Below are 17,055 nucleotides of genomic sequence, written 5' to 3'. Positions count from 1 at the left end.
ATGAAGAAGCTATGTTTAATGTCAAAATCAAAATCTTGACTGATTTCAATGTGCTGTTGGATGTTGTCCGCCATTGCTTCTGTGGTTAACGTCACGTTGTAATCCAACTGCAGTTGAGGTGGACTGCTATTGTAGTTCAAGATGAGAGTTCGATGACGTATACTATCAAACTCACAAATGGACCAATCAGAGGTTAGCGCTGATTTCCAGCTGACGGCGCCCTGTCCTAAGAAACCAGGCCTCCAAATTCTAATTTCTTTGCTGGTTTGATTGATTTGTAGGCTGTCCCTACCTTGACAAAAACATCCCTGAATATCTTGCTTGAACCACTCAGGACTACTTTAGAAACAAGATAATATTATAATAGTTCTAGTTGATTAGCGCGAAAGTGACATTAGACGGATTATGGCTTAGAGTCCTTTTGGCAATGCACTGTTAAGAAAATTCTATGTGTTTCTGCAGAAAAAGTGGCTAGCACCGTCGCAGTTGTAAATTTACAAAAATGCAAGTACAAAATTGTTCTTTTTGAATATGAAACCCTCATAATTTCTAAACTATTAGTCTGATTGTCTCGAAATTGGTCTCTTTTGTTTTAGCAGGAAAATCAGAAACAATACATTACTTGCCTATAATAAACAATTTTTACCCCAAATGAATTCTATTTACCCTCTAAAAAAGTGAAGCATACTGCAGAAAGTTGGGAGAAGTTGTTTACAGTGACAGAAGCCATTGTTTATAATGACATTATAAAGTGTTCTGTGAAAAAAAAAAATCATGAGTTTTTATTTTTTCGAAAAAACACAATTTTTTTTGTTGTTACAATTATTGGACTACTTTTACTTCTAATACATACACTCTATAACAAAAAATCGACGCACCAAGAAGCAATCATCCGATTGCTTTGAAATTTCGTATGCATGAATGTTTTGAACAGATATGGCTGGAATGATGCCGACTGGGGAAGTATAGTCTTTAGCGACGAATCCCTCTTCCAACTGTGTTCTGACGATCATCAAAGACGTGTTTGGAGACGCATAGGGCAGAGGGGGGGGATCCTGTGCCGTCACTATTGCACGCCACACCAGCCCTCGACAAGGCATTATGGTCTGGGGCGCCATTTCCTTTGACAGCCGGACCCCTTTGGTCGTCATTAGAGGTACACTTACTGCACAGCGGTACGTCGACGACATCCTAAGACCTGTTTTCCTACCGTTCCTTTTGCAGCGCCCTGGGCTGGTTTTTCAGCAGACAATTCCAGACCACATACGGCACGTGTTGCTATGAACTGTCTGCAAGCTCGTTAAACTCTTCCTTGGTCTGCCATATCACCAGATCTCTCTCCCAGCGAGCATGTCTGGGATATGATGGAAAGGCGATTGCATCTGGCACGGAATGTTGATGACCTCGTTCGACAATTGGATCGAATTTGGCAGGAAATACCGCAAGAGACCATCCGGGAGCTTTATCGGTCTATGCCACGCCGTGTGGCAACTTGTATCCAGGCTAGAGGCGGGTCAACACCTTATTGAACTTGTTACTGTAACTCTGCAATAAATTATTCAATTGTTCTGAAATTTTAATCATTTACTATTCTGTACATTGTCTTCCTATCCACCAAGTTTCACTACAATCGGATAACTCCTTCTTGGTGCGTTGATTTTTTTGTTATAGAGTGTATTTGGACTACATCTAGTTGTAATACTAGGACTAAATGTAAAAATTTTGGAAACAAAAAGAAAATATGTGAAATATTTCTGTGAAAAAATATTATAAATATTTGTAAGACGAATGTTGAGCAATTTATTCTGTTAAGAATAGTTTCACCAAATAAAAGATACCAATTTTTCGGCAACCAATATAATGAGCCAAAATATGGTGGGAAGCATTAATTAATTACTTAATTGCAGTTTGAATTGGAGGGTAATCATGATGAAAGCTGCGTTAACAGTGTTTTGGGAAAATGTATGTGCACTATTTTTAATGTAAATGGATATCTAATACTTAAATCTGCGGTGATTTTCTTAAAAAAAATATGTTTTTAGTGTAAGAATTTACCGACTTGTATTAAACGTAAATCTACTAAAATTTTTAGAAATTTTTTTAATCTTATTTTTAGCTTCATTCCCTCTGCCTCTTTTACCTTAGAAACTTATTTGATATTTCTGTAATTTTGAATTACAATATTTTAAATTAAATAAAACTTGTAATTAAGTTCTAAAAATGGTTTCTTTATATTTTATTTTGATGTCATTGCAACTATTTAATGTTAATCAGTAGAAGAAAAACTAATTCAGTAGGGGAGAGTGGGGTCAATTGTAACATTTTTTACTTAACTATTTTTAACTAACAAAAAATCCAATATATTATTAGTATTAATTGACAGACGAGTAAAGTAGACTATCCTCTACTAGAAAAAAAATAAATACCTAATTTTAAATGTTATTATATTAGTTATTAACAATTTTTGACAGTCGAGCACTTGTTACAATTGTCCCCACTTACGGGGTCAATTGTAACAGTTCATAAATTCAACTAAAACATAGTTAATTATACATAGTATCATAGTTGTGATATATTTCTTTATTGATCAAAATAGTAGTGATATTTTAGGAGTAAAAATAATAATGAGCAGAGACCTAAAGGGTTAAGCTTTTAACTTTAAGGGATTAAAAATTTTAATTTATGCTGTGAAAGGTGACAAATAAAATAATGCACATGCAACATAATATAAATGATATAGGAAACTATTGGTGGTTCTTAAAGAGTTAAGTAATGGTTTGTAAACGTAAAATTATTTATTTTCAGCTGTTACAATCGTCCCTTTACTTATTGTTACAATTGTCCCCAAGACGCCATTTCAGCTTCATTTGTTAAAAACAATGCTAGTTAATTAGCAAAACTAATCTTTTTTTTTTATTGAAATGTTAATTAAGGTGTCCACTTACATATTCGGTTACTAATTTTTATTTGTTTAAGCAAAATTACTTTGTTACAATATAATATTCTAATACCAAAAAAAGTACTTGCGTGGCGTGAAAATATCTTTTGTGATCTAACTCTTTCAAAAGTACATAAAAATGATTGCCATCAGGGGTGTACATGTAGATTTATTAAATACACCTTGTGCGCCACCTAGGAACCAAATCTAGAACCCGACACTCGAAATTTTTGCTCTGTTACAATCGTACTCTGTTGCAATTGACCCCACTCTCCCCTACTAATATCCGCATAGCTTGGTATCACTGCATATGACTTTTTTGTCTAAGAAAACTAATGGAAACTTAGAAAAATTAATTTAAATCGGAAAAAAAATTAAAAAGCGTTTTGTAATGAAATTCTTTAAAATATTCTCTTTTATATGTTAGAAAACAATTAACATTTTTAAAACAAATTGTAATGAAGCTAATTGTTTTTATTTATTTATTAGTTTATTAAATTAATTGTTATTTATTCGCTTATTTTTATTTATCTATTGTTTATATTTGTCTCGAGAAAATTATTTCAGAGTTTGTGTTTGTTTAGTATTCTGTCTAAAATATCTCGCCATCACGACCCACACATCCTACAAGGTCTGGCTATTAATTTCCAGAACTCATGGAATAACTCAGAAGAAAAAAAAGTTAAACACATAGCCATTTAATATTATTCGAAGTAATCCCCATTAGCCGTAATACACGTCTGTGCTCGGCTGTACAAATTTCGGAAAGAAGTTTTAAAGTCCTCTTTTGGAATGCTCTTTATTAGTGACGTTACAGTTTTCGTCAAGGCTTCGACATCCTGAAATCTTGTTTCCTTCAGTGAATTTTTTTGCTTAAGAAACACGAAAAAGTGTGTGCTAGGTCTGACGAGTATGGTGAATGCTGCGACTCAACGACACCATGCTGAGCTAAGAATCGCCTCACAGGCAAACGCAATGTGTGGACGCGAACTTTTTCAATTGCTTCCGACTTGCGTGCGAACTGCAGCCGAACTGTGTGCGGATCATCTTCCACGTTTTCGCGTTCAAAAGCGTTTTAACCATTCAAAAGTTCTTGAGCGAAATAATGCTTCCTTGCCATAAACTTGTTTTAACAATTTGTAGGTTTCTGCAGCTGTCTTGCCCAATTTGAAGCAAAATTTAATGTTAATTCTTTGCTCCATTTCACTTCGACAACAGGAATTTAAGAGCTCCGTTTTAATGCGCCTTTCCACGAGAACCACTCACTTCAGAATGGCGCCGATTGCACTGCACATGCGCAAGGAAACACTCTTCAATATGCAATCATTAGCGCCATATTCCGGCTTTTCTTTCTCCTATAGTTACCTCAGTCCTGGAAATTAATAGCCGGACCTTGTATTACTGTACTGTAATTATAGTCAATTGGGGACCTAGAGTAACCTAGGTTTTGAAATTTAAAAAAAAAAAAAAAAAGAGGAATGTTATTCCAAAAAGCTATAGATATCGCTAAAATTTAAAAGTTAAATTCATGTATCATTTAATCCGCTTTTTTAAAAAAAGCTTAATCATCAATATCATTTTGTCATCGTAATCAATTTCCAGCGGATCAAATTCTATAAATAGGTTATTAATCGGTTGCTGCATTGTTTTACATTTATGTGAGTGGCGGTGCTTTTTTTTACCATGCTGACATTACTTTTATAGTTCTAACGCTAAGAAAAGTATACCTTGTCAACGAATTTGATCAATTGACTGATTGAAAACCATAATGGTTCAGGGGATAGAGCACTCTCCCCTCAATGAAGTGAACCTGATTCCGCACCCGGCTCGCACCGAACACATTGCTGACGTAAAATATTCTCAGTGGTAGACGGATCATTGGTTCCTTGCCGTCAGCTTAACCGAGGTGGTTTTTGTAGTTTTCTTCTCCGTGTAACGCAAATGCGAGTTAGTTACATTAAAAAATCTCCCAGTAAGGAAAATTTCTACCAATGCTTGATCCAACGTTTCCTTTTCCTTTGGAATAGGGTTCAAAATTACAAAGCTACGGAGTTGAACACTGATATCGTAAACCGAAAAATTGGATCCGCTTTTCAACGTCTGTTATTAGAATCCAACGATTTTTGCCAAGGTGACTTGATTATTGCCAAGCACCACTGTGAATATGGAAATCGGTGCTGCTTTAAATTCGTGTTCTACAGTTCGTAAGTGTTATTTCTCGTTAAATTTTGACATGGTGAGTTAATCAAGAATTCCTTCAAGGAGACGAAGAAGTCTTGAACGTGGTCGTGTAATAGGGCTGCGAGAAGGTGGATTTACTTTCCGTTATATGGCAAAAAGACTGGGGAGAAATGTATCCACTGTGCATGATTTTATTTTATTTTATAAGCATCGTTGACCAGCTAGCCCAAATTTTAGGTGCACGACAACTGAAATTCAACTCCGTAGCCTTGTAGTTTTGAACCCAATCTAGAAGACAAGGAAAAACTTGCCTCAAGTATTGGGAGAAACTTTGCCTTCATGGACAACTTTTCGATGGTACTAACCCGTATTTGCGTTGCATGGAGGGGAAAACCACGAAAACCTCTAACAGTTAGCCTGACGTGCTAACCCATGATCCGGATATTTTACATCAGTACAGTGCTCCGTCCATAACTTTAGCGTCATCCACAACCAGCATTAACTATTAACGTTTTGACTAACAGTGCAATAGGCATGGAACTCCATCTCTCAAGATGACTTACGGCATATGTATAGCATGCTTGCATTCAAAATTCTGGTGGTCGTAACGGCTGGTTGGTTCAATGTACCTGTATTTCCCATTTGAAATGGTTCTTCCCTTAAGGTGACAAGGGACTTTTAAAGAAGCAAAAATTTGTCAAAAAATCGATATTTTACATTTTATATTTCTGAAATCTTGGCATTTAACTGAACATTTAAAAAAAAACATTTCTGGAATAAGAGCAAAATTGATGAAGTTATGACCATTTCAGTTTTGACCACACCCCTTTGTTTACTTTTTTTTGAATGCAGGTAACTGTTAAAATTAGTTTAGTTTAAAATTAATTTTAAATTAGTTAAATATTTCGTTAATTTTTTTAAAGAAATTTAAAGTATATAATTATTAAACTATTTCATTAGACAATATTTATAGGTATTTATGTTAAAAACAAGAAATATTTGTTCAGAAGTAAAATTTGCAATGAAAAAGTAGTAAATGTCATTTTTCTCAAAATGTCTTTTTTGACAAATTTGCAAATTTCAAACTGTTCCAGCGTAATGAATTTTCATTCTATTGACCTCAGAATTTAATGCTATATATTGATGAATATTATTAACATTTTGTTGGAAAAGTTTTTTGAATTAAGTGAATAGAATTTTTTTTATACATAATATTTTATAGAGGTATGATGATTTTTTCCTAAAAATTTAGGTTTTTTACTGTTTTTTTAATGTTATTTGTTTCTATAATAAAAAATAAAAAAAGTACTCCCAACAATTTTTTCAATATTACCTAATATGTAATATTTTAAAAGAATTTTGTCATTTTGACAAACTTTCAGACGCGTGGAGTAATATAAAAAAAGCATAAAAAATTCAAAAATTTTTATTTTTTAATTTCTTAAATTTTGAAATATTTCTTTGAAATTTTGTATAAAAGTTGTTTTTAACAATATAAATGTATTCTGAAAATTTCAAGCAAATCCCTTCATAATTTCAAAAAAAAAAATTTGAAAGCCCCTTGTCGCCTTAATCACATTAACCTGTTATTTTGAAACTTTAATCAGTTAAATCTGCCACATAGTCAAACGCATTGCTGAAATTCCATTACTCAACAAAATTGTTTTCTTGGTGTTGGGATTTTCAAAATTCAAACTAACTCCATATTTAGTCAACAGAGTTAATCATGAAAATGTTTGTTTCTCTATTGTAATGCTGCACAATTTGCTGTTTGTTTCCAACCTTTCTATGTGTATTTTTATACTTTTTTTTGCCAAGTCTATATTAAGAGAACCCCGTACCACGAAAAAAACCTTTCATCGAAAATTCTCTTCCATTTTCATTACTGATTCAAAGTTAAAGCAAAGAAAAAGTTTATTCCAGCAAACCTGGAACAAGTTATAAAGTTTCAATTCCTGAAGAAAAATTTCAAAATATCAAAATGCAAACAAATTATTGGAATAGAAATACTTCATTGTGTAGTCCTGAATTGATTTCTCATAATTTATTTTAATATTGAAATTAATTTTTTTTTTCTGTATTTGAAACTTTATGGTTTACTATTCTTTTTTTCTTTACGTTAAATTTTAAATTAGTTATGAAGGTGGAAGAGGATTTGTGACGAAAACATTCTCTATTGGTATGGCGTCTTCTTAAGACGAATGAAAGAAGTTTTCTTCATATTCAGATGCTTCACTACCTCTTTGATAAGAAATTATTTTTATTTGATAATTGCGAAATGTCTATGTTTGATAACGAAATACAAAACTATGCAGTAGAAACAAAGCTTTTCCATTTCCAGTATATATCCATTTTCATTTTTAATTGCCTGTTACTTAAAACTTATTAATTTTAATTAAAATATTGCTATAATTAAGACTATAATATAATGCATGCACATTAAATAGTAAGAATTTATTTTTAAGCATATTATCAGACAATGAATTAAAAAAACTTTTTGGGAAGCATGATTTTAAATTTTTCAACAATAATAACTAAGCTTTGGATGATTCTTTTGCTTCTTCTTCAATGTGCTGTTTCACAATTTTTTCACATGCAGTGAAGTGAAGAGTTTTGAAGCAATTGACTCTAAAAACAAGAATAATTTATATTAAAGTATTTAATGGAAAATGTAACAGTTCAGAGAGTTTAGAAATATTATCTTCATTAAGAAGTAGCTTAATAAACACAATACCTTAAAAAAGTTTGTCTTACTTTTGAAGAGGGCAGATTAAAAATATTTTCTGTTCAAACATGTGTTTAAGCCGGAAATGTAATACTTTTAAAATTTATCATTTCGTATTTTTTTCCTGCTAAGCTCTTCAATTGATTATAACAATATCATTCGAAATATTTTGCTTGCATAATTTTCGGCAGTGGCGCTTATTCCAAAGGTCGTGAGTCCGAATCCCACCGGCTGAAGGCCGCAAAGTGTTACTGGTGCACAGTAAATCTGTAGGGATCACAAAGTAATCCAAGTTACCATAACAAATCAGAACCTCTGAGGGTATTAGATCGGAGATCGTTCTCTGGTTCAGGTCAAAACTATGGTCTGCGAATGAATGAATAGCGAGTAAATGAATGTACTCTGTAAAACGGGTTGTGACATAAGTGTGTTCTAAAGTCGAATTTTTAGCCATACATCGAGCCAATGGTATAAAAAGAAGTGCATTCTTCTGTTTTGGTCGGATGCTATTGGCAAGAGGCGTTAGATAACATCAACAATACATTTCTGAGGATCAATATTCAAGACAAGAAATAGAATTTGTTATATAAAGTCAATATTTACTAACAACGCATTATTGCATTTAAAATTTAACAATAAAGACAAACATTTTTAATTTATTTTTTATCTTTATACACTTTGAAAAGTGGTAAAGTTTTCTAAAATAAGCACTTTCGTGTGGGATATTGTTACTAGATCCTGTTTTTTTGCAGCTTCATTGCAAAATGTTTTTTTTTTTTTTTTTGCTGCTCAAAATAATGATTACCATTAACAATTCAAATTATAGAGCTGTAGGTATAGAGGTTTATTAATAAATGTTGATTCAACATAGTGTGCGAACATAGTGTTGAGGATATCGTAATTACCTGGACGGAATTCTTGCGGAGTGATTATATAGTCGCTATAGTCGAAGCATTCTGAAAATTGCTCTTTTCTTTGTTTGCTGAAAGTAGCATATATTACTGTTGATCAGTTACAAAATTCCAAAATAAAATTTAAAATTAGTGCAAAAAATATTTTTGGTTCTTATTTTGTTTCAAATCTTTCTTTAAACACAGGCCAACTAACTAAAAACTAATTTTTGACTTTTTTTCACTAAAGTTTGAATTAAAAGTTCTTGTGTGTAGAAAATAATAAGTAAAGATTCCAAACAAAAAGTTGATTTTTTCGATTTTTTGACAACAACTGGTCACAATTTAAAGTAAGTTGCATAAAATTTGTAATTTTACTGAACTGGAAAAAAAATTGTTGAGTGCAACTCAACACCTGAAATGCTGAGTTTGCCCTTACTATAAATGCAGTTAAAAAATACATAGTTTTGTCCAAAATACTTTAAATTTAAGAGTTATAAAGTTTATAAAATTACATCCTGGAAGAAAAATTAAACTCTGAAAGTCAATTAAGTTTTAAATTTTAATATTAGGAGCTCGGAACCTTATTTTAGTACTTCAAGTTATTTAATTATGTATTGTACATATTTATAAGAAAACGGATCATTTAATTAAAATAAACTTTTGGGATGCAAAAACTACTATATTCTAAATTTGACAAATTTCTTTGTATTCTGTTCCGAACGTGAAGTGTATGTATATATAAAAACAAATAAGAGATAAAAGCACAAAGAAATCAAGGTAAGAAAAAAAAAAGGATTTTAAATATAAGAAAAAAAAATTCAAGATAAAACACAAACATATTGCGAGAAGGGAGAAGGATGATATGAAAAATAACTTTTAAAAATAATTTAGGATATTTTCGTGACTAAGTTGCCAGATTACGAATTATGAAATTAAAGCGCAAATAGAAGGTAGTGGGATATATCTCTAAGGTTGTCTGTTTGTTTTGTTTTAAGTTCTTTAAATTTATTTCCTTTTTTCAGTTTTTCTCTTTTCAAACTTAAGACTTAAGGTTATTCAATAAGTGCATTTATAAAATAATTCAAACTCGAACCTGTGACATTTTACTTTCTTTAAGACCAAGTTTTCTCTCGTCGAATATACATACTTTTACTTGAATCTTCAATGTTTCAATATATAATCTTCATCTGACTTACTCTTGTTTCTATTTTTAGGGAAGACAAGGATGTAGAGTTGTTTATGGTATTTCGCAACAAGCCTGCAGAAACTGCTGCTGTACTGACTGTGTGGCAATTTCTCCCACAAGCTTCCATGTTGTCAATATTTATTATTCATATTTTTAATTGGTGCTTTTCAATGAATTCTGCTATCTCTTGCTGTTTATCTAATTTTTGGGTGTGGTATTTTAAATTAAATTACAATTTCCTTAAATATTTTTTTCAGTTTTAACATTAGCGACTTAGTGCTGGTTTTACGCTGTTTAAAATTGTTGGATATTTCCCCAACGACTTCCGAATTTAAATACCATTAAAAAATTTTTTCTAATACAGTGTTTTCTGAACTTTCTTGCCTTTATCAGAGAGATATCAGTGAAATCTGTCATCCAAAATACAATTTAATTGGTACCATGCAGTGATCTAACTTGGTTCGCTGTTTAACAGCTTTGGCATTGTTAGACATTTTCCTCACTAATTTGAAAACTATTAAATTTTTTTTAATCAGTGAGATCCTTCTTACATTTATTAAAAAAGTTAAAAAATCCCTCACAACAATAGTGGCATAAGTAAATTTGTCATGTGCTTAAACCACCACTAGATGTAGAAATTATAAGGACGACATTTGCAAATATATGACTTGATGATTAGTCAAAAAATAATTGAGACATTTTTACGCCTGTCGAAAAAAATTAATTTCTTTTAAGCAACGTTCCATAATTTTGTTATATTGCTGCGATATATTAATACTCAAAAATATTAATACGTGATATTCGTAATATGTATCTTTGAATTTCAAAGTTTCAATATCAATTCCATGCTCACCTGCAAGTTCCGGGTACATTTGTATTCGGTATTAAACTGGCACAATGATTGCACACTTTTTCATTTTCTTGAAATAGTATTTCATCGTGTTCAGGTCCACATTCAGGGTCATCAGGGTTAAGGGAAAGTACCACAACTAGAATCACCATATTTATTAAAGTAATGTACAATTTGCTCATATTTAGATCTAAAAAGAGAGATAAATGTAAAATTTAAGAAATCGATGCATATGTAGTAGAAAAATTATTTACTGGCTTCTGTAAGAAAGAGTAAATGACTTGAATGAGCAAAACAAAAGAGTAAGAGACTTGTGTAAAATAGCAATTCTTAGTATTGAATAAAATATTGTGAATTAGGAAAAAGAAATGCTATTGATAATACTGATAAAATAATATTATTTGGGAAGCTTTCAACTTCAGAAATAGTAATCGAAGCACCCTGAATAGTTTGTATAACTGAATAAAACTAATAACTGAATAAGAACAGAATCATAAATTGGTATAGGAGATTTATTAGTTTGTTAGTTGTTTCAAAAAAATTGTAATTACCCCATGCATTCTCATTTAAAAGAGAACAGATTTGCCACTGATTCAAATTTGTTTACTTTGAGTTGAATTAAAACCTTTCTGCAGCATGAGCAAAGGAAAAAAATATAAATAAATTGTTGCTGTTGTTTCTGATACCATTTGCCAATATCAGTAAGCCTACTGGGTCAAACCAAGCAAATTCAAGGCAGAGTGGGCGTTCCGTGTTTCTGGGTTGCCTCATCTATGTTTCAGCAACACACACGTCACAGCCCGTATATGGGGCGAACCCATTCATAAATCCATTAATTTATCCTCAAATCGCAACTGATCAAGGATCAGCACAAGGATTTGAACTGATCAAGGGAATGATTAATCTCCAGTTTAGTACCCCCTGGGTATTGTATTATCACGGGAATATGGAATACCAGTCACCATTTCCTACACTGGGAGACTTCGGCAGGCGGGGATCGAACACCCAACATGGGACCAACGCCCTACCAACCAGGCTATTCCGCTTTTAAATAAATAAATAAAATAAACTTACAAATTATGACACATTTTAAACGTGTTAAGAAATATTCTGTAGTTTGTACTAAAATGTATCGAAAATTACTAAATTAATTGTACTAAAATTAATGTTAAAACTCTACTAATAATCACACTTCTTAAAACTACGAAGATATTTGGGGCTTTGGATGCTAGTAAGAGATTAAATACCAACCAAGTGAGTAAAAAAGTCAACAACCTAAATAAATGTTAATTCAATCATCATATTTTCACATAATAGAGCTCAATATTTCTTGGTCTCAAAGCTAAATAAACTAATTAGTTAATCTAGACTATATTTTACGCTACGAATTCAGACCCAAAACTGCAGTTTCTTTAAATAAACATGCCTTTTTTCGACGGATTTAATCCTTTGCCCTTCGAATATAGATAGCCGTAATCTACATCGAAGAACCATTACATTATGACCACCCTGCTAATAACATGTAGGACCACCCTTAGCCCTCAAAACTGCTAGCACCCGCCGTGGCATTGATTCCACAAGGTGATGATAGATAGTCTGAGGTATCTGGAACCAAGCGCTCACCAACTGGTCCTGCAATTCCCTCACATTGCGACGGGGTAGCGTGGCAACACGAATTTGGCTTTCCAAGTAGGACCACAAATGCTCTATTGGATTAAGGTCAAGTGAATTTGGGGCCAAGACATGACTTGAAAGTCACTGGAATGTTCCTCGAACCAATCCATGACGATTCGACCTTTATGACATGGTGCATTATCCTGTTGGTAAACACCAGCCCCCGCAGGAAAAACTGTTGCCATGAATGGGTTAACCTGGTCTGCAACTATATTCAACTAGCTTACAGACGTCAGGGATTGTTCTATGAGGATTATGGGTCCCGATTGCCCCATGAAAACATTGTTCCTGGGCGAGAAACCATGAAAACCTGGACGAGCCCATTGTTATAGATGGAGGGTGGTCATAATGTAATGGCTCTTCGGTGTATAATCCTGAAAACACACTACCTTACAATAATGGAAGAGACATTTTCAATTTTAATAATACTTTTAAACTTCTCATGAAATTCCTATAACTATTTTGTATTTTTAGAAGTGTTTAGGTAAGGCGATTTTTCATAGTTAGCAATAAAGTTTAAAGCTTTCAGGGGTTTGACAGGCTGACAATAAATGACGAATAAAAATTATTTTTTGAACACTCTATGCTAGAAAATGTAGCAATAAGCTGGTAACTTGTATTGATCACTTTGGTTACTATTCACAATAGCTGCTTAAAATTTCGTCAATCCAGATTAAATATTTACGGAGATATGAATACTTTCATAAAAAAAAATATTTTTTTAAATTATATTTTTACTCTAACTCTAAAAATGTTTCGTAAATTTAAGCAAAAATTTTGGAGCAACTTAAAATTAATTACAAAATTGTTGTTTCAAAATTTGAAAATATTTAAAAAAGGCTCAATACATGAGAATTTAAAGTAGCTCTTTTGCACTGCGCATGCGCGGGAAAAAAGTTGTAGTAAATCGTGTTTGGCAACTAATGAAAAAAGAACTTGATTTAAATACCCTCAGAGTGGAAAACGTTTAAAGCAATTTCTTAAATAGTACTTTTACTTTTTTTAAATAAAAGCTCAAAATAATTAAGGGTTTTCAGTAAATTGCATTACGTAGCATTGCAAGTTACACTACCCAATGATAACCAGACAGCAAAGATAAAATTAAATATGTGAAAAATCTCTTATCGTTTTGAACTTACAAAGTACATAATCGTTTAAAGTACAAAAACTACTTAGAAAATTGATTGACACTTTTTAAGTTTTTGAAATATTTAAATTAAATTTTTTCAGAAGTTGCCAAATAAAATTCACTATGAAATTATGAAAAAAATATTTGTAAATTTATTTCGCTCATGTTCAGTACATAAGAACTATTTTAAATACTCATGTCTGGTTCATTTTGCAAAAAAAAATTATAATGAATTTTTTGCAATTAATTTTGTAATCAATTATTTTGTAGTTAATTTTAAAATCATCCAAAATTTTGTTTAATTTTACTAAATATTTTTAAGCAAAAAAAAAAAAACATAGGACATTAATACATTATAGAAAAAAAAAAACACATGACAAATTAGTTTTTTTAAAAATAAAAATATTCATATCTCCATAAATATTTAAGCTAGATTTACGAAAGTTTATGCAGTTATTGCAAATAACAGCCTACGTAAGCTATGCGAGTTAAAAGCTTATTGCTTTATTATCTGGCATTTGTTGTTTAAACATACTTGTTTTTTTCCTAATTTATTGCCGTTCGCTATAACCCCTCAAAAGCTCAAACTTTCTTAAAAAGTATGAAAAACTACGTGAACTAAACACTTAAAAATTACAAAAAAGCCCCGTAAGTATTTCTTGAGAAATTGAAAAAAAAAATCAAAAACTGAAAGTGTTTCTTCCATTATTGTAGGGTAGCGTCCGATAATTAAGGCAAGAGAGCAGTCCAAAGATTGGATCCCTTAATTTTCAATTTTTGAGCATATCACAATAACTTGGAAATTTTTAAGCGATTTAAAATTTTTTAATTAAACTCGTTTATTCCTCGATAATTTCATGTAAAAAAATGCAAGTGATTTCATATTTATCAAAACCATTCAAAGCAATTCTAAATTGTGAGATTCAAATCTGTTATATAATTTAAAAATATGTAAATCTGAATGATAAAATGCAATATTTGACCAATATCAGTCGAATATTTATGTTAAAAGATTAAGAAGTTTATATTTTCAGATTTATATATCTGAACTATTTGAAAAAATTTACTTAACTATAATTCTTCGAAGTTATTGGTCTTAAAGGTATACGAAATCTTTTAAAGTGAATCAAAAAAGTTTTGAGCTTAATTATAAAATTTGTTTGTCCAAAGATAATTTCATGTCAATATTTTTTTAACAATTATTATCTACTCTTTTATTTAATAATTGTCAAAGGAATTTGAATTGTAAAGTCTAGAAATTTTTACACCATTTTATAATATGTAATTTTAAATTACAAAATACTATATTTGAATGAAATGGGTCTAAAAATTCTCAAGATATTTAAATTTATACGATTTTTGAAATCGGGCAATTCAGAAGCTACATCCGATATTTTGAGATTCGTAAATACTTTGAGAAAATGATGAATTTATTAAAAAAAATGACTTCTTTGCCTCTGATTTTGTAGCTTAAGATATCGCGCAAATTATTTGCATATTTCGGGTCAGGTTCTCGAACCATAAAGACTGAGTCCTTACATGAAACTCGCATCATTTGATCAAAAATTATTGTTGACGTTCTCATTTTTTTGCACTCAGGAAAAAAAACAAGTTTACAAATTGAATAGATATTGAGTTTAATATTTCGCCAAGAATTCGATACATATTGAAGTTAAAAACACGCTAATCACAATTTTAGTTAAAAAAAAGTTTCTGGAAAAAGCATCCGAAAGCTTGTAAAAAAGTCGACAGAAAAAAGTTTCAGATAAGCAAAATTTCAAATTAATATTTATTTTCAAATAATATTATGAACTTTCAGTAATTTCACTTTTAAATATTATTTTTTTCTGCTAAAATTTCATAATTCATTGATTGAGGAAATGCTGAAATGCCAAAATCTGCTAAAATACTAAAATATGGGAAATGCTAAAATCTGCCAATTGCTAACTGGACTGAATAAAGGGAATGAGAAAAAAACATACTAAATAAGATTTTCTTTCACAAAATTGGAAAAAAAAATTATGAAAAATCTCAAATTAAAAATAACTGTAACACGCTGCAAAATTAAAAAGAAAAGATTTATGCAGTTGTCTACTGATATCTAAAATTTTATACGTTTTCATCTGGGGGAAATTTTAAATGAATTTTTAGGTCTATTACTTTGAAAAAATAATTACTATTGCTTAAAGACTTTACAAAAAAATTTCAGTTTAAATCATTATAAGATACCATATTTTCTAAAATAATAGCAATGTACTACCCTACTTTGAAAAAGAAGAAAGATTTCTGATTAAATATACTCGATAAAAAAATTTCTTCGAATGAAAAATATGCAGATTTTTAAAATATTCTTAATGTACAAGAAAATTTCTTAATATTCATTATAAAATTTAGCAATGACTACTTACTTTTTTCTTTAACAAAACAGCTTCTGGAATGCTATGATGAATGATTTTGTACCATATTACGCATAAATTCCTTTTCTCATAAATTTAACACATGTGAAAAATTGCTTCTCACATAACACCTGTTTCATGAAATTGAACGTTATAATTTGGAAAAGCAATTTATTCTAACAAGACATATCATTTCTGTTATTATTTGATAAATATATATATACGCAACCATATATTACAACGTATTTAATTTTCGTAATTTAGTATAAGATTAGAATAATGATATTTTAAAATATTTTTGTATAAGAATATGTTTTTTGTAAAGCCCCACTTAGTAGAATTCAGATACTGTGTAATATAACGATTACAACTCAGTTGAATGAATTTTGTTTACTCTATACAGGGTGCTCCTAAAATATATGTCAAAAATGTAAAGGTAGGTAGAGGGGACCTAAATAAGCATATTTCGTATAGGATTGTGTGTGCGGAATCGAATTTTCTTTTGTTTTTACTTGTCTTTTCAGTTTCCTTTGATTCGTACTGCTTTACAAGCTAGTGATTAAATGTGCCATTACCGCACACACATTCCTATCCTAAATATGCTTATTTATGTCCCTTCTACCTACCTTTACATATTTGACAGATATTTCTGGACCACCCTGTATAAAGTGCTATATGCTGCAATTGCTTTTGGAATTAGTATTTATTGCATGGGTTATTTCACATCAAAATTGGAAAAAAATAAGATTTGTTAATCCCTTATAGTATATAATTGTATGCAAAATTTTATTAATTATTATTATTGGTAAATATCCCAATTACCTGTATCTGGGTAAATCATAAATGTTGCAAAAAAGTATTTAACAGAGTCAGATATATATATATATATATATATATATATATATATATATATATATATATATATATATATATATATATATATATATATATATATATATATATATATATATATATATATATATATATATATATATATATATATATATATATATATCGTTATATATAAGAAGAGAGTGGAATGATAACACGTAGCCAATCACAGAAGACTTCTGGTTAGTAACG

The 17,055-nt window shown here is 30.6% G+C and overlaps 1 protein-coding gene across 1 annotated transcript; it reads right to left on the bottom strand.

Moving 5' to 3' along the window:
- Positions 1 to 7,552: 7,552 nt before the first annotated feature.
- Positions 7,553 to 16,139, bottom strand: LOC107444040 (alpha-latrotoxin associated low molecular weight protein 2). Its single transcript, XM_087165683.1, has 3 exons — positions 15,985 to 16,139; positions 10,777 to 10,963; positions 7,553 to 7,747 (listed from the first exon to the last, which is right to left on the bottom strand). Exons 2-3 carry the CDS (start codon positions 10,953 to 10,955, stop codon positions 7,654 to 7,656), a joined length of 273 nt encoding a protein of 90 aa, XP_087021809.1. The 5' UTR covers positions 10,956 to 10,963; positions 15,985 to 16,139; the 3' UTR covers positions 7,553 to 7,653.
- Positions 16,140 to 17,055: the final 916 nt, after the last annotated feature.

This window comes from Parasteatoda tepidariorum, chromosome 6 (genome assembly GCF_982258835.1).
Source record: "Parasteatoda tepidariorum strain Cologne lab strain chromosome 6, Ptep-v5.0, whole genome shotgun sequence".
NCBI classification, from domain to species: domain Eukaryota; kingdom Metazoa; phylum Arthropoda; class Arachnida; order Araneae; family Theridiidae; genus Parasteatoda; species Parasteatoda tepidariorum.
The sequence above is the reverse complement of the archived record's forward strand: the minus strand, read 5'-3'. Positions and strand labels throughout refer to the sequence as shown.

What these genes read in the sequence shown, in the direction of transcription:
- LOC107444040 (XM_087165683.1), bottom strand. Translation starts at nt 10,955, where the DNA reads ATGAGCAAATTGTACATTACTTTAATAAATATGGTGATTCTAGTTGTG. An exon ending in AATGTACCCGGAACTTGCAG is followed by an intron (nt 7,748 to 10,776) that starts GTGAGCATGGAA and finishes TCTTGTTTTTAG; the next exon opens with AGTCAATTGCTTCAAAACTC.